Below are 23,722 nucleotides of genomic sequence, written 5' to 3' on the forward strand. Positions count from 1 at the left end.
GTTGTCCACTAGACAAGGAATGTTAGCCAGGCTGGGTTCATGTGCCAAACTGGAACAGGGAACAACTGAATAGCCTCACATAGCACATAATAGAGTAGCCCTACAAAGAAATGATCTGAAAACAGACTCAGAAAGGATACAATTGCTCTCTTCTTTTTCTTTGGAGGAGCTAGTCTTTCCTTAATCATGTGCGGTTTTGAGTTTGTGTCACTCTATGGTGATTTATAGATGAGAGATAATCAATCACTTTGTGTTTCACCTTGCAATCTTGGTTCTTCAGTTATTGTTCCTCTGTTATTCAAGGAACTGAAAAGCATGTTTTTTTTAAAAGCCTTTAGTGAAGTGGGAGGATATAAGGAGCTAGTGGACAAGTACTTCCATGCTATTCCAAATGTGGTCAGTGAAGGAAACTGGACTTCAAAGCCTGCATGCTACCTCCCTCGCTCAGATGCTCTCCATATCTTCAGAGACCCCATCTCTGGAGACATCCCCTGGCCTGCAGTGGTCTTTGGTGCCTCTACACTCTCCCTGTTCTATGGGTGTGCTGATCAGGTAATTAAAGATAATGTTGCAAAGTTGACTGTTTCTCAGTGTCTCTCAATGTGCAGGCAGTTGTGGTCTGTCTGCTGTCCATGGTCTGATTCCCTTCCAATTTGCAGGAAGTTATGGCTTATCTGCTGTATGGTCTGCTTTCCCTTCCAAGTATTATTTTTTGCCTAAATAACTTTCCAAGAAATTATCCTTAAAAGCAGTTTCTCAGCATTGTTGTTGCTGTCTGAGCTGGCTGAGAGCTCAAGGATCTGGGAAGCTGGTCTCTTGGTTTGCTGTGCTGCAGAGGGCTGGGTGGGCACTTGTGTTAGTGTTGGGAGTGTAGCATACCCTAAGTTGCTGCCTAGGAGGGCAGCAGCCCAGCTGGCTCTCAAGGAGGTCTCAGTCCTAGGCTCAGTCAGTCAGTGTCCCATGGGGAGATGGGTGGCCAGTATCCCTGGTCCCGGGCACTGCCTGGCTGGGGCAAGGGAACCTTGTCAGCTTGTTCCACATTATCTTCCACTACCCTCAGGAAGACTGCCCATGATGGTAGTCAAGAGGGCATCACTGTTAGCCTTGACCAGCATGCCAGTAGAGCTGCCCCTGAAGCAGGAGGATAAGGAGGCCATAAGGGAGGAGAGAACTTCCACCAGTTCGGGACAAGCACTTGGATCCATCAACCATGCCTATGCCTGGGAACATAGCTTTCCCTGAGTGGCCATCCCCATGAGGTTGCTGGTGCTGCACCTGGCACACGAGGTGTGTTGCTAGGGGGCCTTTTGGCAGGTGGGAACAGGTGGCCTAGGATCCTGGGGAGCCATTCACAGTGGCTTGCTCCATGGAAAAACTGTAGCCACCTCCACCTAAGGAGAACCCTTGGGCCAAAAACCTCCCCAGCACCTGTCCATGTTCTGAATGACCCTGCTGCCCTGGAGGCAGCGCTCAGTTCCCCAAAATTATAAAATCAGGAAAACTGAACACAAAAAATCAAACAAGTCTCAGAGTGTCATCAGCCAAGGAAATAAGAAGCCATAAATTAGAAAAGAAAAAGAAGCGATGATTGGAAAGAGAAGTAATGGTGAAAACAAAGAAAACTGGGAAGCAAAATTAAGATGGTCCTGGTGAAAACCTTAGTGAGGGTGAAGTTCAGTCAAGTAATCAATGAAGGAGTGCTAATAAGTACAAGTGAGTACCACTCCACTTGCATGATGTAAGAGCAGATAGCAAAGGGAGTCCTGGATCTGGGAACAGCTCAAGATTTCAACCTGAAGCAAATAAATGAGTACATAATAATAGCAGAAATTATATAAAAAGATGGAGAAATGATAGAAAAAATAGAGATGACCAAATGGCCTAGTTTGAGAAGTGAGGGAAGTAGTATCCAAAGTTCTCTTAGAGGCCTAGAGAAAAAGCTGAGGGTAGGCAATCTGACAAATCAGTGGAAATCCTTAATTGAACTTTGATTACTCATACAATTATCAGGAACATGGTGAAAGGATTTATTAGCCATTTTAAGCAGAATCTAGTATCAGTAGCATGTATCACTATGATGATCGTACAGGCCAGTAGCACATTGGACATTAGACTTCCCAAGAATCAGTACCTGCTGATTGGAGCCAGGGCCATTTTTGGTGTTCTTTCCTTATTATGACATTAGTGCACTTTGAAAGGGAAAAGAAAATGAAAACTCCACTTGTTAATCCTTACACCCCTAGATTACATTATCATCATGTTGGTTTTTTCTTGTGGACCTTTTCTAGGTATAAGCTTGCAGTGTATGTTTGCAGTCATGCTCTTGGTCCATACATTTACTTTTTTCCTAAGTGATTCTCCACTTGCTGGCTTGAGTACCCCTTTCACCTTTTGAGCAGGCAGCCTTTTATGACACCATGAAATGTGCCTGATAGCATCTTCTGGATGACTCTACATTTTAAGGTCTCCATTAAATGTCTATGGTAATTCATTTAACTTTTGAGAAATGATGTTCATCCCTCTCTTGAACACTCATCTGTTTCCAAGGGCCCAACTTCACTTGGATTAATGTCACAAAAGCCTCTTCATTCTATCAAACCTGTGCCCCACAGGACATTTTTTCTTTCCAAGAGACAGCATATAATCCCTTCAACTGCCGTGGTTGGTGTGAAGCATTAACATTGAGGCCAAGGTCACACATGCAAATTCCTAGTCCCATCTGGCAGCTGTATACTAAGACAAAATGTGTCATATGATTACTGTTATTATGTTATATATATATATATATATTTATGTTATGTGTGTGTTCTATGATCATTATGTTATATGTATTACTGGTCCTGGATTGTCTAGAGGTATCTGGGAGAGAATTGAGCATCTTAGCAATAGCTAACCAGGGAGCATATCCTGATATTACAGATGGCCATAATTGTTCTGGTCCATTCTCTGAGGCAGTTCAGACTTTATACACCCTGATAAAGATCATCACTTGTTTACTTACCTGTGTTTCATTGACAGGTTTCTGTCCAGCGGTTATTGGCAGGGAAGAATATGTCTCACAGGAAAGGTGGCTGCCTCCTGTATGGGTACTTGAAGCTACTGCCCATGTTCCTCATTGTGATTCCTGGAATGATAAGCCGCATCTTGTTCCCAAGTAAATTTTTATTTTAGTGTGCTCCCACTAATCAGCTATTCTCCTCTTAGAGGTGTGAGAGCATTTGCAGTTATCATGTCTTTCACAGTATACTGCTTATTGGGATAACTAAGAATGTTTTCCTGTGATGTGACAAAGCAGAAGACTGTCAGAAACTGTTGATATACAAAGAAAGACAAATAGGGATACAGGTTGACCCATTGTAACAATGAGTTGTACAAGACACTATGTTGAAAATGAACTTTACAGATCGGCTGTGGAGGTGTAGTTAGAGAGGTGGGAAGGAAGAAATGGTAGGGGAAAAACAAAGGAGGAGACAACAATAGGAAATGTACTCATTACCTTGCTCATGTAACTCTAACCCATCTGTACAGTATTTTTACAATTAAAAAAGTATTAAAAATTTCAGAGTGATAAATTCCCACAGGAATAGCACATAAATGCATAAAAATTTAAGTAAGTAGATATACAAAGGAGTCGCCATTTAATAAAGCAGTTTATAAATAAAATATATCTTGATCAGAGTCACCCCTTTCAACATTCATTTTTCCATTGGTTACAGCCTAACTCCAGGCATTGGGGACCAGCTATTTCTTTGGGGCACAGTCTGTGGAAGGATTAGGTTGCTCCATTTTATCACAGACTTCATCATACCATGTTTGACAGATGCCATGCTGGGATCTCACAGATACTGTAGCTGCTATTCACAAGCGGACAACCTTTCATGGCCTCACTTAACTCATAAAGCACTGTGGAGACCTAATGCAGTCCCAAATGGGCCTGAATTGAGCAAGATCCATATATTCTTTCCACTAAATATTATTAGAACATTCCCATTTCCCTTAATGAGCTTTTATAATTCCGTGTATGTATTTCCCCCAATTTCAACTTACTGTTACTAGTTTGTCCTGTTTCTTTGGGTAACATGTCTATTCATTAAATCTAATAGGTGCTGCCACAGGGGCTGAGTAGATTACTTCCAGAAGAGTACCTTGTAACTGCTTTTGAGAAGGCCATACAAAATAGAGAACAAGTTCTTGTACTAAGTGATATATGCAGTGGAGAGCAATCATCGTAATACTTGGGACATGACTCTTTTTCAATTCATATGTAATTTGTAGTTTTAACAGAATGAAGATTCTATTGTAGTCTTAACATTCCCCAAAGGGGTCTTGAGAAAGCCAAGTTTTGTTATGACTCACAGGCGGCACTTCATTATAAATAGTCCCTTTTCTCTTTAAGACCTAAGTCCCAGTTACCACCCATCTCAGGAAGAAGGCTGTGAGATTATGAGTTATTACCTTGTTAATATGCAGAAAATGATAAGTTGGCCTTATTAGCACCTAACTGGGAAAATTGAATGGGTTATTGAGACCCTGTAACTTGCTTTGGATGATATATGAGTTAGTAGAAGTTCTTGTTAATTTGATTTCAATAAGCATGAACCCTAGACCTCACCAAAACTCCTGATGATATATGTATAATCATGAATTGGGGGCACAATAATTGCGCCTAAAATCTAATATCTTCATTTGAATGCTATTACTGATTTGCTTCCCTTGTTCTGAGCTCAGATTTTAGAGCTCTACAGCTTGTGTGCTGATGTAGTTGTTACTTCTCTTTGCAGATCATGTGGCATGTGTTGTACCTTCAGAATGTCAGAAGTACTGTGGTGCCCAAAGTAGTTGCAGTCCCATGGCCTATCCACTGTTGGTGGTAGCAGTGCTGCCTACAGGTAAGAAATGAGCTGCCACACATAGGGCCACAGGTGTACCTCCCTCTCTGTTCCTTATACACTGGAACCTCATATCCTTATGTAGGTATAACAAACACCAACATTTGCATTATTCACTTAATCTGTGAACTGTCTCATTGATTCACTCAGCCAATGGGCTGTACATTACCAGGTGCTATTCTAAGTCAGAGAAGCCTTAACACAAGCAAGACAAGTCTTACCCTCAAAGAGATCACTGTACAGTGCGATAGGGTCATATAATGTTCATTCTGGAAGAACAGAGATCCCCTTCCGAATCCTGTTACAATGGCCAAATGAGAAATTTAGATTAGCTCCAAAGAGCTGGAAAACTTAAGACAAAATTACTATAAAATACAGTATGGATGGGATCAGACTTAAGGATATAAGTATTCTACAGTCCAAAAAATAAGTGATCTGTACTCCCCAACCAAATCTTCAGAAATATCCTGGCTTGGGATAAGCATGGATGTAAGTGTGGGCATTTGAAGGCAAATCCAAGGACCCTAATTGTGTCCGTGTGCCCTCAAGATCTCACTGAATCAAGGACACAGTGGATTATAGGTCAGGACCAGGCTATCTTCTGGCTCTTTGTAAACATAGTTTGAATGTTCTTGTCACATGGTGGCCATCCACATAGTGATATCTATCATATTTCTATGTTTATAACTAGTGCTCGTTTCATAACTGCTCTCTGGAGAGCAGGTATGAGTGTTAACTTGTCCACTTAATTTCTCTTATTTTTTTTTGGGGGGGGGGGTCCGGTCGTGGGACCTGAACTCTGGGCCTGGGTGCAGTCCCTCAGCTCTTCAGCTCAAGGCTAGCGCTCTACCACTTGAGCCACAGCGCCACTTCCAGCTTTTTTTCTTTTTGCTTATGTGGTGCTGAGGAATCGAACCCAGGGCCTCAGGCATGCAAGGCAAGCGCTCTACCACTGAGCACCTTCTCTTAATTTTAACATTACCTTTATGCAGTAGATACTATATGAAGCTTTATAGCCAAGCACACTGAAGTACAAGGAAACTTTTGCCTACAATCTGAACTTACCTACAATCTGAACCTTTTCCTAAACTCTGGACCTTTGAACAAGGGAGTCAAACAAGAATTAACTTTCCATAGGATTGTAGGGAGGATAGTACAGGCTAATTCCTAAAGAGATGTTCTGGAAGAGATTAACCATCTAAGAGATATTAGCTGCCATTTTTATATCATATCACAACAAGAACCTATTAAGTCTTGTCACAAATCAAAAACAAATATAATACAATAATCTAGTTTAGATAGAATTCTACTTCAGGTAAAATTCAGATGCTTCACAGGATAAAATTATTTGAAAAAATTTGTTAGGAGGTGTATACGTCAAAGTTTTTCTTATTCAGGGGCTTGAGGTCAAGGGAATGTTGTTTCCTTTCCAGGTCTACAAGGTTTTATGCTGTCCACAGTATGTGCTGCCCTTATGTCCTCCTTGACTTCTGTTTTCAATAGTGCTACTACTGTGTTTACAATGAACATCTATGTCTGGATTCGGCCTATGGCCACAGAAAAGGAACTCATGATAGCAGGAAGGTGATGTATTCCTCTAATCACATTAGCTAATAATGTCAAAGAAAAGTCATCCATAATATGAGTTTATGTGAAAACTCTTAAGCTGCAATGCTCTATACAGAATTGTTGTGTTTAGTATACTATGTGTTCCCCTTTGGCTGCCATTTTGAAATGATAATTTATTTCTTTGTTCACAAAGAAAATTGTTTCTAATTAGGGAAAAAGAAAGGAATAATTACAATGATTAAAGTCTACAAAACTTCATAACCCACCAACATAGTTATTTTAGGAAACTTTAAAGTAACTCACTTTCATTTAGTCATCATGACTACTGTAAAAAGTAAGTTTTACTGTTTTTTTTTCTTCTTGTGAAAATGGGGAAACAGTGGCTCTGGGCTAGGGTACTGAGCTACCAGAGATCATACAGTAAGTGGAGGAATATGTCCATCTTGAGGCCATGCTATCAACCAGGATGCCACAATGCATCTGCTAAGTATCTTTTTTTTCAAAGTTATGGAATATTTATTTGTTTTTTTATTGTAAAGGTGAGGTACAGAGGGGCTACCTAAGTCAGGTAATGAGTACATTTCTTTTTGAAAAGTGTCTCTCCCTCCCTCATTTTCTCCGTTTTTCTGCTTACAACCCCTCTGCGCCACAAGTTGTATAGTTCATTTCCAACATAGTATCTAGTGAGTATCACTTCTGAATTGGTTCACCCTTTGTCCCACTGTTCCTGTGCTTTCCCTTCCCCTCCCCAAATCAGATAAACTTATATACAAGACAAAGGGTACAGAAATAAAAAACAGTGACAAAAGGGGAAAGAAAAAAAGAAAAAAGAAAGAGCCACAAATAGTACAGTATAATAAAAAACCCTCTTGTTTTTATTTGTTGGAGTTCATTTTGATAAATATAATTTTTTATGTTCATGTGCATGTAGCTACTGGGCCTGTGTGATCCTCTTCTAAGAATATCCCCCTTTGGTCTCACTGTGTGAATGTTTAGAGTCCTGTTTAATCATGTCCAAGTGTAATTGTTTATCTTTTATTATCCACTGGGTTTAAGTTTAGATTTACAGGAACATTCTAATTACTACAAATGAAGGAAACCATGCAGCCCATGTTTCTTTGTGTCTGGTTTACTTCTCTTAATATAATTTTTCCAAGTCTTTCCATTTCCTTATGAATGGGCAATGCCATTCTTTCTGATGGAAACAGAATTCCATTTTACACACACACACACACACACACACACACACACACACACACACACACACACACACACACACACACACACACACATCACATCACATTTTCTTGATCCACTTGTCAATTGAGGGGCATCTGAGTTGTTTACCTTAGCTATCATAAACAATGCTACAGTAAACATCGCTGTGCTGGTAGCTTTAGTGTGGGCTGGTTTGTGTTCATTTGAGTAAATGCCCAGGAGTAGAATTGCTGGGTCATAGGGAAGCTCTATGTTTAGCCTTTTAAGAAGCCTCCATACTGCTTTCCAGAGTGGTTGAACCAGTTTACATACCCAAAAACAGTGTAGTAGCATTCCTTTTTGGCCATATCCCCACCAGCTACTATTATTGTTAATTTTTCTTGATAATGACCATTCTAACTAGAGTGAGGTAGAATCTCAATGTTGTTTTGATTTGCATTTCTTTTATGACCAGAGATGTCAAACATCTCTTCATGTGTCTATTGGTTATTCTTTTCTTCTTCTTCTTCTTCTTTTTTGGTCAGTCATAGGGCTTGAACTATGGGCCTGAGTGCTGTCCCTGAGTTCTTTAGCTCAAGGCGAGTGCACTACCACTTGAGCCACAGGGCTACTTCTGGTTCTCTGGTGGTTTATTGGAGATAAGAGTCTTCATGGACAATCCTGCCCCAGGCTGGCTTTGAACCACAATCCTCAGGTCTCAGCCTCCTGAGAAGCTAGGATTACAGGAGTAAGCCACTGGTGCCCAGCCTATTGGCTATTCTTATTTTGCCTTTGGAGAAGTCTCTCTTTAAGTCTTTATCCTGTTTATTAATTGTTGTTTCTTTGAGGATTTGTTCTTTATTGGGGGTTAATTTTTTTTGAGCTCTTAAGTATATTTTAGATATGAGGCCCTCATCTGGTGCATAGATAGTAAAGATCTCCCATTTTATAGGATTTCTATTTATCTTACTAGCTATGTCCTTTGCCATGCAGAAACTCTTCAGTTTGATACAATCCCATTTATCCAGCCTTTCTTTGATTTGTTGTTATTCTGGATCTTTAGGAAGTTTCAACCTGTGCCAAGGAGCCCTTGGCTTCCCCCATCCCTTTCTGTAATATTCCAGGGTATCTGGTCTTACTTTGAGGTCTTTGATCCATTTGGAATTGATTCTGGTGCGGGGTGATATATAAGGATTTAACTTCAATTTTTTACATGTGCATAGCCATTTCTGTCAGCACCATTTGTTGAAGAGGTTGTCTTCCTTCTCTCCTGTGTTTTTGGCTCCCTTATTAAAGATTAGGTGGCTGTAGATCTATGGGTTCATTTCTGGGTCTTCTATTCTATTTCACTGGTCCTCAGGCCTATTCTTGTGCCAGTACCAAGCTGTTTTTATTTATTTATTTTTCTTTCTTTTTTTATTGTGAAAATACTGTACAGAGGGGTTACAATTACATGGGCAAGATAATGAGTACATTTCTTATCAAGCATTGTAGCCTCCTCCTTTGTTTCCCCTTCCCATCCCTTCCCATCCTCCCGCTGCCCCCCCCAACCCTCCTTGCTCCCCCCCCAAGCTGTTTTTATTACTATGGCTTTGTAATAGACTCTGAAGTTTGGTATTGATATTCCTCCATCACTCTTTTTTCTGCTAAGGATTGTTTTTGCTATTTGGGGCCTTTATTATTGTATATGAATTTTTGAATTGCTTCTTCTATATCAGTGAAGAACGTTGTTGTGATTTTGATGGGTATTACATTGAATTTGTAGATATATCTAGGCAGTATTGCCATTTTCACAATGTTAATCCTTCCAATCCAAGTGTATCTGTCTTTAATGGGGTTGCTCTATAGAATTTTATTCTGGCTAGTATAGGTCATATCCAACCACACACCTTCAGCATGTCCCACATAGTGTCTCAAACACTACCTGTACCTCATGTCAAGGTGAATATCCTACCTGTTTTATCTAGGCAGGTGTTTGAATTTGCCTTTAATATTTTCTTCTTTTAAATTTCTTATCTCCTTCCTCCTTACTCTCCTCATTTCTTCTCCTATTTTTCTTTCTTTTTTTCCTCCTCTTTTTTTTCTGCCAGGAATGGCTTTGAACCACAATCCTCAGATCTCACCCTCCTGAGTAGCTAGGATTACAGGTGTGAGCCACAGGCACCTGTCTAGGTTTTGATTTTGTTTAATGCTTTCTTCCATCATTTAGGATGTCTCTGGCCTCCCCCTCTGCAAAGTCTTTTTAATTCTGTGTGTTCTGATTACTTAAATTTTTATTCTGGTGCTGGGGCTAGAGCTCAGTCCTGGGTACTGTTCTATAACTTTTTCCATCAAGGCTATATACTTCCACTTGAGCCACAGATACACTTAGTTTTTGGTGGTAGTTGGAGGTAAGAATTTTACAGACTTTTCCACATGGGCTATCTTTGAACCTAAAGGTTCAGGTCTCATTCTCTTATGTAGTTAGAATTACAGGCCTGAGCCACCATACATAGCTATGTTTTTTAATGTTGAAACATCCAGAAATATTGGGGTAAATCTACTTGCCCATGTTACATAAATAAACCTCTGAACTTAACTTATAGGAATCTTTAAAGGTGTGGACCATTTTGATCTATTGGAAATATTTAGAAATATATCTGTTCATTCTCAAGACATTAATATTTGCCATTTGTTATATACTTTTTGGTTTACTGCCCATCCAAATTTGGTTAATCCTACCCTTCATGTTTTATGAAAATATATTCATTGTCCAGTAACAGGTAAACAAACATTCAGTATTTTTGTTCACAGACGTTGAACAAAAATACTGAATATGTTTTATGGTTCATTTTATGAATGAGCACATTTTTTTAGTTTAAACTAAGGACTAGGCTGGGCATGTAACTCAGTGGTAGAACACTAGCTAACATTCCTGAGGCCCTTGATTCTATCTCCAGCAGTGTAACAAATGGTGATCAAATAAATAAGTAAATAAACCATAAGCAATTAAATTAGTAGTTTATGGTGTATAGATAATTTCTTGGCAGGAAAATTTCATCAAACTGGCACTGACTGTTGCTTAACTTACAGGTTTTTTGTTATAATCTTGCTTGCTATCACTATTGTCTGGATTCCTGTTATGGAAACATCCCACAGTGAAACTCTGTTTGAACACATGCAAGTAACTAGAAGTTACCTGGTACCACCTGTAACTGCACTTTTTCTGCTTGCTGTACTTTGCAAGAGGGTCAATGAGCAGGTGGGTCAGTGTTTTGTAAGAGTTCAAGAGTATGTAGGTGTTGGCACTGAATGATATGAGTTGTTATCTTTACACAAGCTCTTTACAAGAGTTGCTCTCAGAGATCTCCTGTATTTCAGGGGTTTGCTCCATGCCATCATTTGCCTTCTGACAAATTATATTGTCCTGGCCAGATTTAGCTCAAGCTCACTCTTATGTATGAAGGTAGATGGAGATCTCTCGTTTGTTTTCTTTCCTTGGTAATGTAATGATAACCAAGACAAACTACATAAGATTGTAGAGGTAATGATACAAAACTGAGTGATTCTCTGTCCACCATATTTGGCTACAGAAAGTATGCCTCTTTTGCCTCTGTACATGTGGTCCTTAGGAATTTCACATTCATGGGGGAATTAAAGTGGTAAGTCCTCTTTCACCCCCTCTGCATTGCAGAGGTAACAAACCATGCCTTTCAGCCACACTTAAGACCAATTAAAGATCTCAACTGTTTAATTATTGTATCAGTATAACTGAAGGCACATTTTACCCCCAATTTTTCTCTTTTTATTGTTCATTTTTAACTTTTTGTGTCATTACAATTTTTTTTCAATCATATATTAAACCTTCTGGTTTCCCCAGACAGTTCTGAGTAGTTAGGTCTTTCATAAGTTCCCAAGGACAGCACATAAAGTGCACTGTGACTTGGCAAATTCCACTTCCTAGGTTCTCCTACACATAGCCTATAGCTGCCAGCAACTGAAAATAATGTGTGGTGTTGATTTCTGAACTTGCCTTGTCTGCCTCCTTTCATTTATATTGACTGTTAGCTTTGTCAAGAATATCCAGGCTCATCTCAGGTGTTTAGTCCTCTAGAAAGCCTGTCAGTGCTCCCTGTTTCACCAAGATTACTTGATTCAATCTAGCCATAAGAATTTGAGGGAGAGTAATCCAGGCCACAGAGCTGCTTCTCTTTGCTCTCCTAGGAAGAGCATAGGCAAGAAGGACATATGGCCCACCTGCTACTCCTTAGCCAGCATTGAAAAAATAGTATACATACTCTTCAGTCTAAAGTTCTTTACCATATCTCCTTTGCCACCCTGTTTTGAATGACATATTCATCTGGTTTCTGCATATATTCTTTTTTTTTTTTTAATTGTATTTTATTTTATTTGAGAACATACTGTACAGAGGGGCTACAATTACATGGGCAGGATAATGCATACATTTCTTACCAAGCATTGCAGCCTCCTCCTTTGTTTACCCTTCACTTCCCTTCCCCGCCTCCACCCTCCCCCCACCCAATTTTACCCCCCTCCCCCCACCCAATTATACCCCCATCCCCCCCCACACACAGACATTGTAAAGCTGGTTTTGACATGACATTTTGTACTTCTCATTGTTGCAACAGGTCCACCTGAATCCTTAAACGACTTGTTTGTCCCCATCTCCTCCACATGTTATACTGTTCAACCACTTTGGAAAGCAGTATGGAGGTTCCTCAAAAGACTTCACATAGATCTCCCCTATGATCCAGCAATCCCACTTTTGGGCATTTACCCAAATGTTTACAAACAAGACCACACTAAAGCTACCAGCACAACTATGTTTATTGCAGCATTATTTACCATAGCTAAGATATGGAACCAATCCAGATGCCCCTCAGTAGATGAATGGATCAAGAAAATGTGGTATATATACACAATGGAATTCTATGCCTCCATCAGAAAGAATGACATTTCCCCATTTGTTAGGAAATGGAAAGATTTGGAAAAAATTATATTAAGTGAAGTAAGCCAGGCCCAAAGAAGCATAGGTCCCATGGTTTCCCTTATTTGCAATATCTAGTATAGGTATGAGTCAAGCGGAAAAGGTCAGATAATGTGATGTTAGGAAAATGAACCCTTAAATATGTATTTTAATGTTTTCGTTTCTTTCATGCATGTGTTTCTAACGCATTTATAAGATTATTTCTTTGTTGCTTTGTATGTCCCTCCCCCACAGTGTAACCCCCGCTTTCACTATATCTGCATATATTCTTTAGAAATTGATTTCTATGGATCCTCTGCCTAGCTTTTGGTTTATCCATGATGCTTGCCCATATTCCATATCTGTTTTCTTTCTACTGATATCAGTTCCCTCCTGAGTCAGCTTCTCAAACCAGGTCTCAAACCAAGATCGATTTTTTTTTTTGTCTAATGGAGTGGATGGTATGTTTGGAGTGGAAAGATGACACAATGAGCAGATTAAGACTTCTGATAGTAATGTGATATTTGTAAGATTACAATTGATCTTTGAGATGGCAGAGAAGGCTACTGGGGTGAAGTAAACAAGGACATTATCTAGCGTAGTATTAGAAGACTTCTCTTAAGGAAGATTTTTAATCTGAAAATTGAAGATCAAGCCAGGAATAGCAAGATATAAGAATTAAGAGATCTGAGAAGAAAGAATGGGAAGTTCAAAGTGAACAGGATTGAGATTCAGGAAGGTCATGATGGCTTGAATGGAATGACAAAAGAGAGAGTAGCAGAGCCAAGCAAAGCCATCACGCTGTAAGGTTGTTTGGCTTTTGATAGTGGTAAAGCAGGAAAGAAATAAAGGAGTCAAGAGATGACTCCTGGGATTTTGACCTAAGCAATCCCAAAATGGAGATTCCACTTAGGAAAATGGGGAAGACAAAGGTATTTTTTGGATACATTTACTCTAAGAAGGCCATTTATGAACTCACTTCAAAACATTTCAACATTTCTCAAATTACCTGACATAACTAAGGGGGAGAATCAGTTATCTGTGGCCTGGCATATTCCCTCTCTTGTTCATGCTCTCTTCTGCAAGGCGTCACCTCATTGTACCTAATTTAGCCTTAGAAACTGGATTGATAGGAAAACGGGGATGGCGCTGGCTTGTCTCTTTACCCAGATTCTTCCCAGGTGTCTTTCTTTGGCAGGGTGCCTTCTGGGGCCTGATTTTGGGGATGATGATCGGCTTCTTTCGACTGCTGGCTATGTTTGCCTACGGATCCTGGACATGCAATGGAGAGAACGAATGCCCTGCATTCATCTGTGGCCTGCACTACCTCTATTTTAGCACAATCCTCTTCCTAATTAGCGTTCTCAGCATGCTAATCATCTCCTTAATCACAGACCCAATTCCAGATAAACACGTAAGTGCTGCTATTAGGATGTTCCATGATCAATCTCAAAGTCTCATGGAACAGCAACAGCAAGATGAAGAAACCAAGATGGATACCTGCTTTCCTTTTGCAATTGGGAAGAAGTCTGAGATTTGCTTGGGTTATAATTGGGTAACAAGAAAGACCCTCAGGTCATAGTTTAGTATGGAGCACCTTCCTAGCACATGGACACCCTAGGTTCCATCCACAGCACAGTATTATTATTATTATTATTATTATTATTATTATTATTATTATTATTATTATTATAGCTGCTCAATGATACACCCATTAGATATTCATTTAGATTGAGAAGTTGAATTAGAAACTGCAGACTTTGCTTGAAAATGTTGTTTAATGATTTCAGCACCAGTCAGTCCAAGATGTCCCCCAGAATGAAAAGGGAATAAGACCTCTGGCAGCCCTAACAGGTTGCAAATGATACTTTACAGCCTTCTTGTCTCAAGCCATTTCATATAGCTTAGAAAACATGAGTCGGTCACCTATTTTAGAAATTTATTAAAAAGCTTTAAATTCACAAAAGCTAAGCAACTATCTCAATAATAAAACTAGTGACAGATCTGGGGCCTTAACCAGACATCAATGCTCATGCTGGCTCCATCATGTCAGCTTTTGACCCCTTGGCAAGACAGGGAATTGGCCTAGCCACATAGATGCAGGAGGAGAGTCTTGTATATCATGGAATAATCCAGAGTTCTGGTGTATAGAGAGGAACTCAGAAAGAATGAGGATGTAAGACCAAATACATTTCTTGCAACTTTGCTCAGAGTCTGAAAAAAAGTAGTATTCTATTTTCTAAAGCTGAGACATTGGAGATAGAGGCAGAAGTATTGTAAGTTTAAGGATATCCATGGCTCCATAGCTCCCCCTGAGTCAAAAAAATAAACTACAAAAAAGTCTACAGTAAAAAAAATTTGAGTCATAGGCTTGAGCCCTCCCAACTTACCACCTCAGGTCACCACAACCAGAGGATGTGGGAGCTTTCTGCTTCCAAGTTGTTCATCCACAGAAGCCCACAGATTCTGAACAGCACTGGACTCCTTGCCCTTTCAGAACCCAACATCCCTTGTCCATAGGAGGCTGATGATTTTCTTGGAAAGGCAAATATTCACATATAACATCATCAGGAAAGACCTAATCAATAAGCCAAATGATTGTAATCAATACAACAGAATTGTAATCTCAACACAGAGGTAAGGCTGAATCTTAGAGTGAAGCAAGCTGAGAAGGTCCCCACCAGTTAGGCCCATATACATCTGCTATTTGTTAACAAAAATCCATGTGGGCAGGAATTTACCTGTACCTGCATGGAAGGTAGTGTAATAGATTCAATGCATATTCCAGGATAGGCTTGGATATGGTAGAATTGTTTACTTCATTGTGATTTTGCTACTCTAACCTCTCTGTTATTTTAGTCTCTCCCATAAAGCAACAATTGGCTGTATTTTGCTACTCCTCAAAGTTTCCACTTGGGTTTTATGGCAGGCAAGGAAGGGGGAGCACCCTTTGTGGCATCTGAAAACTCCCTGTTGAAATTGAGCAGCTGAGCTCTGTTCCAAGGCTTGGTACAACCCTTCCTGGTGTTTATGGAGTGTTTCTTCCACGAGAGCAGCTCTGGTCTTCCATGTTCAGCTCATCCAGACAACAGGGTTCCCCATACTACTGTTGAGTGTATAACTGGGATCATGAATGACTTCTCCAATTTTGAAGGGAGTAGGCTTCTGGACCCTCTTAATAAAAGGAGCCACAAGATTTTTCTCTTTTTATGGATTCATCTGTTTGATATAAGGAGATAATATTTTGTCAAAACCAGGCACCATAAAATGTAAACACAATTACTGTCATAAACCCAGATGCACTTTCAAGGATGAAAAGTGGCTTTGTTTTAGTTACCCTGTTTTTATAGAAAGCAGCAAAGGTCATTGTGTTAGCACTATGTACATATGAGAAGATCCCAATTATGAAAGAAACAGATGAACTTTGAATTCTTATGTTTTAGTAAGGTTTATGGTAACTTCCAGTTTTATCTTCCTTTAATTAACCATGTCCCTTGATAAGCACATCTTAACAGCAGCACAGCGAAATAAATAATGCAATATCAGAGTCTTTATATACTAGAAAGTTGTGCTCAGTGACACATTTACATTCTATTTTTGTGATTAAACATTTGACAACAAGTAGCTTTCTATAGGATTACTGACTAATTTGAGGGTGGGGTTTATGTTATTAAAGATATTACTAACATAATAGCTACTTTCTCTGTATACAAACATTAGTGCTATAATTTATCAAGAGCAAAACTGAATATGCAATTTGAGCAGCTTCTCAAATAATGTAGTTTTATGAAATCATGGGAAATAGGAAGAAAACTGCCCTTGACATAAAATGATTTCTTAACCTTTTTTTCCACTGCAAAATATAATCACTACAGATCAACACAGTAAATCAGGTAGTTCTCAAAATGAATAAGTAAACTGAAAAAGGGAAAATAAAACATATATATATATATATGGATATATATATATATATATATATATATATATGAATGAATATGGGAGCTAGATGCTTTTAGCAAGGAAAGTCAGGAGTTAGTTCTGGATGAAACTTGTTCTGCAGTTCCCATTTCCACAGCTGTGTGCTGAGAGTCTGACCCAATGAGCTTCCATACCATCCTGCTGTTATTTTGGGGACTTGCAAAGCCTGCTGGGGGCTCCCACTATTGAGACTAATGCCAGCCATTTGCTGATTGACATGTGAGAGGCTCCACTGAGGCTGTTTTTCTTATGGAAGGCCAAATTTACTCTTGAGTTGCACTCATTTGTCCTATTATTCCTCTCCCATGGAGGCCAACAACATTTTGAGAAAGTGACATCACAACAGTTTGTAGATTTCCCCTAAAACCAATGGGCATGCACATGCCCACCATCATGCCTGTTTTCTCTCCCATGATGTTTTCCTATAAGGCCAGAGGCCAGGTCTCTTTTCAATCCATTGAAACCCTGGTCCAAGCTGCAGCCTGTGGTATTATATGACTACATGACAGGATCCTGTGGTAACACAGCTCTGCTTTCTCCATCCCACCCTTTTCAGCTTCACCGGCTTTGTTGGAGTTTACGCAATAGCAGAGAGAAGAGGGTAGCTCTGGACTCAGGGATAAGGTGGAAGAGACTCCCCAGTAATCTAGTCCATCAAGGTGAGAAGGAAAATCCCACAGCCCTGGGAAGGTATCCTCTGCAGTTGGCTCAGTAGCCTGAGTAACTGCCCTATAGACCTGTATCCCACTACCCTCACCTTAAGACATATCATTGGAAGAAGAATCCCATCTTTCTTTTTTTCTGAATCCCTCCTGGTTTGCCTAGGTGGAGATTGTGAAATCACACACACCCATAGACAGGAGGCTGGAATAGAGGAGGGATGGGAGTAGAGACAGAGTGATTCTGGAGGGGGAAGGAAGTGGAGAAGGGATGAGATAAAAGCAGTGGATGATGATAACCCTGTGGGGTGACCTTGTGGGGCGTCAAAAGTTCCTGGTGTCCTAGAAATATTTCAGTGTTCGGGATGATCCACCTGAAGCAAATACTGATTAGTGAAGAAAGTTTAGTCTGAGAACTGACCATTATATTTTACCACACAGAAACTATGTTCTGTCTCCAGCAGGGGATCTGGTGGTGCAGTACCAGGAATGGAGTAGGCCATAGGGCAGGGATTGAAAATCAGAGGCACTCTAGAAAGGAACAAGAAATAGCCTCCTCCTGCAAAGGCTCGATGGCAAGGAATGAGACAGAAGCCCACCTAAGAGCCCAGTTTCAGCGAGCCCAAGTAAAAATGGAATGTTCTGAGAGAAGGCTGAAGCACTGAGTCCTCTAAGCCCCTGAATGATCAGAGAAGGAACTTCAGCACACAGGGTCAGAAGATGAGTATTTAGGGGAAAGGCTCTTAAATGAGCTTCATGCATTATATCCTTTAGGATGTAATGAGACCACTCTTGGTTCTAGGGCAGAAAATACTAAAGAAGCTGTGATCCTGGAGGACAGAAGGAGAGGGGGAAAGAGCCTAGCTAGGGAGAAGGAAAAGTCCTGGGATTCTCCTCTATACTGTTGCCAGAGAATTCCAGAGGCCAGATATAACTAAGGCCTCCTTCTGAAACCTACAGGAGATGGTCAGGATAGCATATACACTTCTATGTGGCAGAGAACAACCTATTATGTCTGTGCTCCTGGAGGCCATAGAACTTCAAGTTCCCTCTGATTCATCTGCTGTTGCATCTTCTTTAGGGGGTTATAAACTGCATTACCTGTGCATGCCCAGAGTATGCCAGATACTGCCAACATTATACTCAAATGTGGCAGTACAATTGCTAGCCCCATTCTAGAACTGGGGACACAAAACACTAATAGTTAATTAGTCATGGTATAGTTTGGATTCAAACACCATCCTATGTGAAAGTATGGGCTCTAACTTCTGGGCCAGCCAGCTGCCCATTACACAACCTTGGTTGTTGAGAGTGATACTTTTGTCCTTTCTCTACTGGCTCTAACAACTCTTCTGGAAGCCCCAAGGTCTTAGAAGCTTCATGGAAGTAAGACAACATGGGAATTTGTGAGCAGAAGCCAGAACATGGTTAGTGGTCAGGATTTCTTAGCCCCATAAAAGACTTGTGTGACTGTTTGTAGCTCCTCTGATATATTGCAAAATCATAGATGGCTCCTCATACTTAACCACTAGGATAGGAGTCCTGGAAACAGTTGCTTAGAAGCTCTCCAATGGAAGGATAAAGAGGATACCTGACTTAAATGGCCTAGTAGCTTTAAAATCACATTGCAGGCAATGTCTGGGCCCAGGCTGATGTTTGAAAACTGACCACAATGTTGACATGAGCCTGTGTAGGCCCATTGGACAAACTAGTGTTGGCAACACACATAGTGAAGTAACATCCCAACCAATGATTAGGCATTCCCACTCTTTGTGCTAGAGAAATGAATGGCAACATTCTGTAACCTCTTGACAGGAAGTATCTGTAGACCAATATGCAGATGCCCTACCAGACTGACAAAGACTGGTGCTGTCTGGAGGAAACACTCCCTGAGAAGCTGCCAGAGAGCATCTGCCTACAGGAATCATGGTCCTTCCTCTCTCTTCCTGAAGTAATGATAAGTGGGGAGATTTGCTATGAGGAGGAACATTTCCTTCCCTAGACAGATACAGACAGGAAGAGCATTTCTACAGTACAACAGGAGGCTTCCAAGTCACTCACCTGATCTGCTCTGTCAGAGGATCTGGGCAGAACTGAAACATCAGCAAAGCTACTCCACTCTATAGTGCTCCCTGAATCACTCATCCTACCTTCTGCTTCATTTATGTCTCTGATGATGATTGTAGGTATTCCATGACCAGATTGAAGATGTTCTTTCCTATTTGGAATAAGTCTATCAGACTTCATCTGGGCTTACTGATGAGTCAGAACCCCCATCAGATCCTCCTCTCCCTTTCAGGCATATGTGTCTCCTGACATATTCTTGTCTTCTTTTTCTTTTTCAGATTTATTGAAGGATTCTCAGACATGCCTCTGGAATACGTGGGACCTGTTCTGTGGACTAGAGCCATGGCCTGACTCTAAGTTAACCCCTATAAATTCCTCTGAGGGGAATATGGAGGCAAGCAAGGAGGAAATAGAATGCAGTGAGATATTAGGAGATGCACAGGCCCTGGACTTGGGAGAGACAGATGGGAAAATGGAGTTGACTGAGAAGAAGCAAAAAGATACAGAATACAGTAATGTGTTGGAGAAGCCCTGCTGGAAGAGAACAGTCAATGTCATTGGGATCATTTTGGTTCTGCTTGTGGTTATGGGCCACATTTACTATGCCTGAAGCAGCTCAGGCTGATAGTGGGTACCTGGGGTCAGGTAGGGCTGCTGCCTTTCCAAACTCCCTCAGTATGAAGGGTGTGAGTGTTTCCTCTTGGGAAATCCAAGAATGACATTAATGAAAATACTACCTTAGTGTCATGCATCACATACTATCACCAGCTACAGAATATCAGTGTTGACTGGAGGACAGAAAGAAATCTATTCATGATTTCAGAGATATGTACATGACAGTATATGGTCCTCTCTAAAAGTCATTTTGTCCAAATGGCCCTACTGCACAGCACTGCTTGTTACATTAAATTTAATTTGTTTTTTTAAATCTCTAAATATATTTAGAATTTTTCTTGTGTTTATTTCACTGTTACAATTTCTTTCCTATATCTACCCTATGTTGCTTTGTTCTCTTGTATCATTAAATGTAAGGCCCTGTCATCAAAAATGTCATGATTTTTTAACTCTGCCCTACCTCTGGTTGGGGGCTGTCATCCACAGGTTGTATGCCCAGTGCTAATGAGCACACAGGTATTGAGAACCAGCTGTATCTCAGATGGAAGCTTTGGCTTCTGCCTGTACCAGTGTGTGAACAAGGCAGATTATTCTTTAACAGAATTGGCCTCCCCACAACTTACCATGATTTTGCTTCTGCTGCAATGCCCTAGACTGCAGCAGTAAGGAAATTTTGCCCTCCATGTAAGCTGTTTCTAGTCACTCTCCCAGTCTCACTGCAGATAATGGGGGTAGGACCAATCGATTAGATTCCCTTTTGATAACAGATACAGGCAACTCCTGGGCTGTGTTTCTAAACTATCACTTTTCTTCCTTCTTCTTGGACCAAACTAAATGAATTATTTTAGAAATGTTTCAAATGCCTTGTTATGATTTGGAGGAGGCTAAGTATCATGAAAATCACATACTGTAGGCATACACAAGCAGCAGTCCTTCATCCCTTCTTCAGTCATTTAGCTAATAGTTCTGTCTCACTGTGTTGTGATTCAAGGAGGTAGCCATAAATAGAACAGATGGGAAGTGCTCTCAGAGCAGTCAGTGGAGAAAATCTGACACTTGATAATAGTGGCAACTGCCTGTATTCCATGTGGCCTGCTATCTTCATGTCCAAATTAAGGACTGTATCACATTCAAGTCACAGAACCACCTTGTGGAACAACTGTATTTAACCATGTTTCAGAGAGAATAAGGCTAAGCAAAGGAAATAAGCAATCCAGGAGCTAGGCAGAAGTCCACAGGCTTACCCTTACATAGTGAGTGTACTGAATCAATACACTTCAGGGCATTCCACCTAGATACCTAGTCCAGGAAGGAGGAAGTCAGTGAGCAAGACTAAGAAGGGATAATGTGCAAGAAGACTTGAGACCAGAGTGCAAGGCATGTTTGAAAGTGAGGGTACATAGATGTGTGGCAGTGCACTGTAAGCTGGAGAATCTGAAGCTTGACCCACACCTTTATATTTTTTGGAATCCAAAGTGCCTGGGAGATTGGGTTCAAAGATGATAATATCAAACTTGATGGATACTTCTGGGAAGATGTAAGGAAGCCAGAAATATCCCTCAGAAGACTGGGGAGAAGCAAAGAGAAGGGGACATTTTGAGGGCAAGTTAGGGTAAAACCACTGGGTTGAGTACATGAATGAAGGCTGCATGCATTTACTTTAATTTATAATTATAAATGTGATGTACAAAGAGGTTGCTGTTAGCATATCCACCCTCATTTTGGTTTTACAGCTGCCATTTTAGGTCCTCTACAGGCCAGGCCAGGCCACCATTGCCCATTCCCACCTAAACTGCATGTACCTCTAGATACTGGTTGCATCATCAAAATGCTGCTGCCACAATCAGCATGTACTGGCCTGGCCACGCAAGATGTCCTACCCTAGCTATGTGCCACATACAGGATGTCCTGCCCTGGCTATGTGATATCTCTAGTGTCCAGCTCTGGTCACAAGAGACTTCCTGTTTTCAGCCTCTCACTCATGCCTTCAACTTTCCTGGCTATATATAATTACCCCCTTACAAAAAGACAGGTTGATACTCTCTATCCCATGAGAGCTAGCCTATCAACTCTGCTGACAAACTCTCACTGCATGTGACACTGGGTATGAGATTCTGAGCCATGAGAACCTAACAGCATTTCACAAGCTACAAGGAAGAATTCTGGTTTCTATTAACCAGTATTCCAAGGAAAGTTCCTTAGAAATATCTGCTTCTAAATAAGATACGTTTATTATTAACAGCTTGAATTATGATGAAGCCACTCAGTGTGAGGTGCTGAACAATTTGAACCTAAGAGCTCTGGACTGGCTGCAAGGTTTCACACCCAGCTTTCAGATTTCCTTTACAACATAGGACTATGTTCCCTGACTAGGAACATCAGTTTACAAATCCTAAAAAGTGGATGGTGGCCGGTGAAGCTTTTATACAATCATTCAGTTTAAAGTTCAGAGTAAGATGAAACTATGGTCATTGCACTATGTTCAAGTTTTCAGTGTGCATGCAAGAGTTCATTTGGCTAATAAAAACCATTCAATAATTTGAGGCTGATATTTCCAATCAACTTCCATAAATATTTCTGGTGAAAGAAACCTGAATCTTTATTCTGTAATCCTTTTTTTAAATGAGTTTTTTATTGTGAAAATACTGTACAGAGGGGTTACAATTACATGAGCAAGGTAATGAGTACATTTCTTATCAAACATTGTTGCTTCCTCCTTTGTTTTTCCCCTACCATCCCTGCCCTCCCATATCCATGACTATACTTCCCCCCTTCCCTGCCTGCCAAAGTTGTAAAGTTCATGACATAGCATCTTGTACATCTCATTGTTGTAATGGGTCCACCTATATCCCTATTTAAATAATTTGTTTTTTCCCTTCCCCTCCACAAATTATACCAATATCAAATACAGTGAAAAAAGGGGTTATACCATGGGGGAGGAACATACAAAGCAACAAAAAATCACCCTATAAATACATTAGAAACACTAGCAAGAAAGAAAAACCCACTTGTGTCCTTATCTTGGGTTTCCTTTTGCCTAACATCATCTTGTCTGACCTTTTCTGCTTGTCTCAGATATATATTAGTTATTGCAAATAAGGGAAACCATGGGACCTATGTTTCCTTGGGCCTGGCTTCCTTCACTTAATACAATTTTTTCCAAGTCTTTCCATTTCCTAACAAATGGGGCAATGTCATTCTTTCTGATGGAGGCATAAAATTCCATTGTGTATATATACCACATTTTCTTGATCCATTCATCTACTGAGGGGCATCTGGGTTGGTTCCATATCTTAGCTATGGTAAATAATGCTGCAATAAACATAGTTGTGCTGGTAGCTTTAGTATGATCTTGTTAGTGATCATTTGGGTAAATACCCAAAAATGGGATTGCTGGATCATATGGGAGCTATATGTGGAGTCTTTGGAGGAACCTCCATACTACTTTCCAAAGTGGTTGAACAAGTTTACACTCCCACCAACAATGCAGTAGAGTTCCCTTCTGGCCACATCCCCTCCAGCATCTGTTGTTATTAGAGTTCTTGATTATAGCCATTCTAACTGGGGTGAGATGGTATCTCAATGTTGTTTTGATTTGCATTTCTTTTATAGCTAGAGAGGTTAAGCATTTCTTCATGTGTCTATTGGCCATTCTTATTTCCTCTTTAGAGAAGTTTCTCTTTAAGTCTTTAGCCCACTTATTTATTGGGCAGTTGTTTCTTTGAGGATTTGTTGTTGGGTGATTTAATTTTTTGAGTTCCAGGTATATTTTAGATATGTGA

The 23,722-nt window shown here is 40.3% G+C and overlaps 1 protein-coding gene and 1 pseudogene across 1 annotated transcript in view; both read left to right on the forward strand.

Moving 5' to 3' along the window:
- LOC138838773 (sodium/glucose cotransporter 1-like) overlaps positions 1 to 20,301 on the forward strand; it is a 38,288-nt gene extending 17,987 nt beyond the window's left edge. The window contains exons 8-15 of the mRNA XM_070038099.1: positions 332 to 552; positions 3,019 to 3,154; positions 4,782 to 4,889; positions 6,323 to 6,473; positions 10,728 to 10,896; positions 13,820 to 14,035; positions 17,156 to 17,258; positions 19,604 to 20,301. Coding sequence (XP_069894200.1) covers positions 332 to 552; positions 3,019 to 3,154; positions 4,782 to 4,889; positions 6,323 to 6,473; positions 10,728 to 10,896; positions 13,820 to 14,035; positions 17,156 to 17,258; positions 19,604 to 19,935 — 1,436 coding nt within the window. The 3' untranslated portion in view covers positions 19,936 to 20,301. The remainder of the gene's footprint in view (positions 1 to 331; positions 553 to 3,018; positions 3,155 to 4,781; positions 4,890 to 6,322; positions 6,474 to 10,727; positions 10,897 to 13,819; positions 14,036 to 17,155; positions 17,259 to 19,603) is intronic.
- LOC138838723 (la-related protein 1B-like) lies at positions 1,444 to 2,097 on the forward strand (annotated as a pseudogene).
- Positions 20,302 to 23,722: the final 3,421 nt, after the last annotated feature.

The sequence above is a fragment of the Dipodomys merriami genome, unplaced genomic scaffold, assembly GCF_024711535.1.
Source record: "Dipodomys merriami isolate MVZ:Mamm:240054 unplaced genomic scaffold, mDipMer1.0.p SCAF_29, whole genome shotgun sequence".
In the NCBI taxonomy this organism is placed as follows: Eukaryota; Metazoa; Chordata; class Mammalia; order Rodentia; family Heteromyidae; genus Dipodomys; species Dipodomys merriami.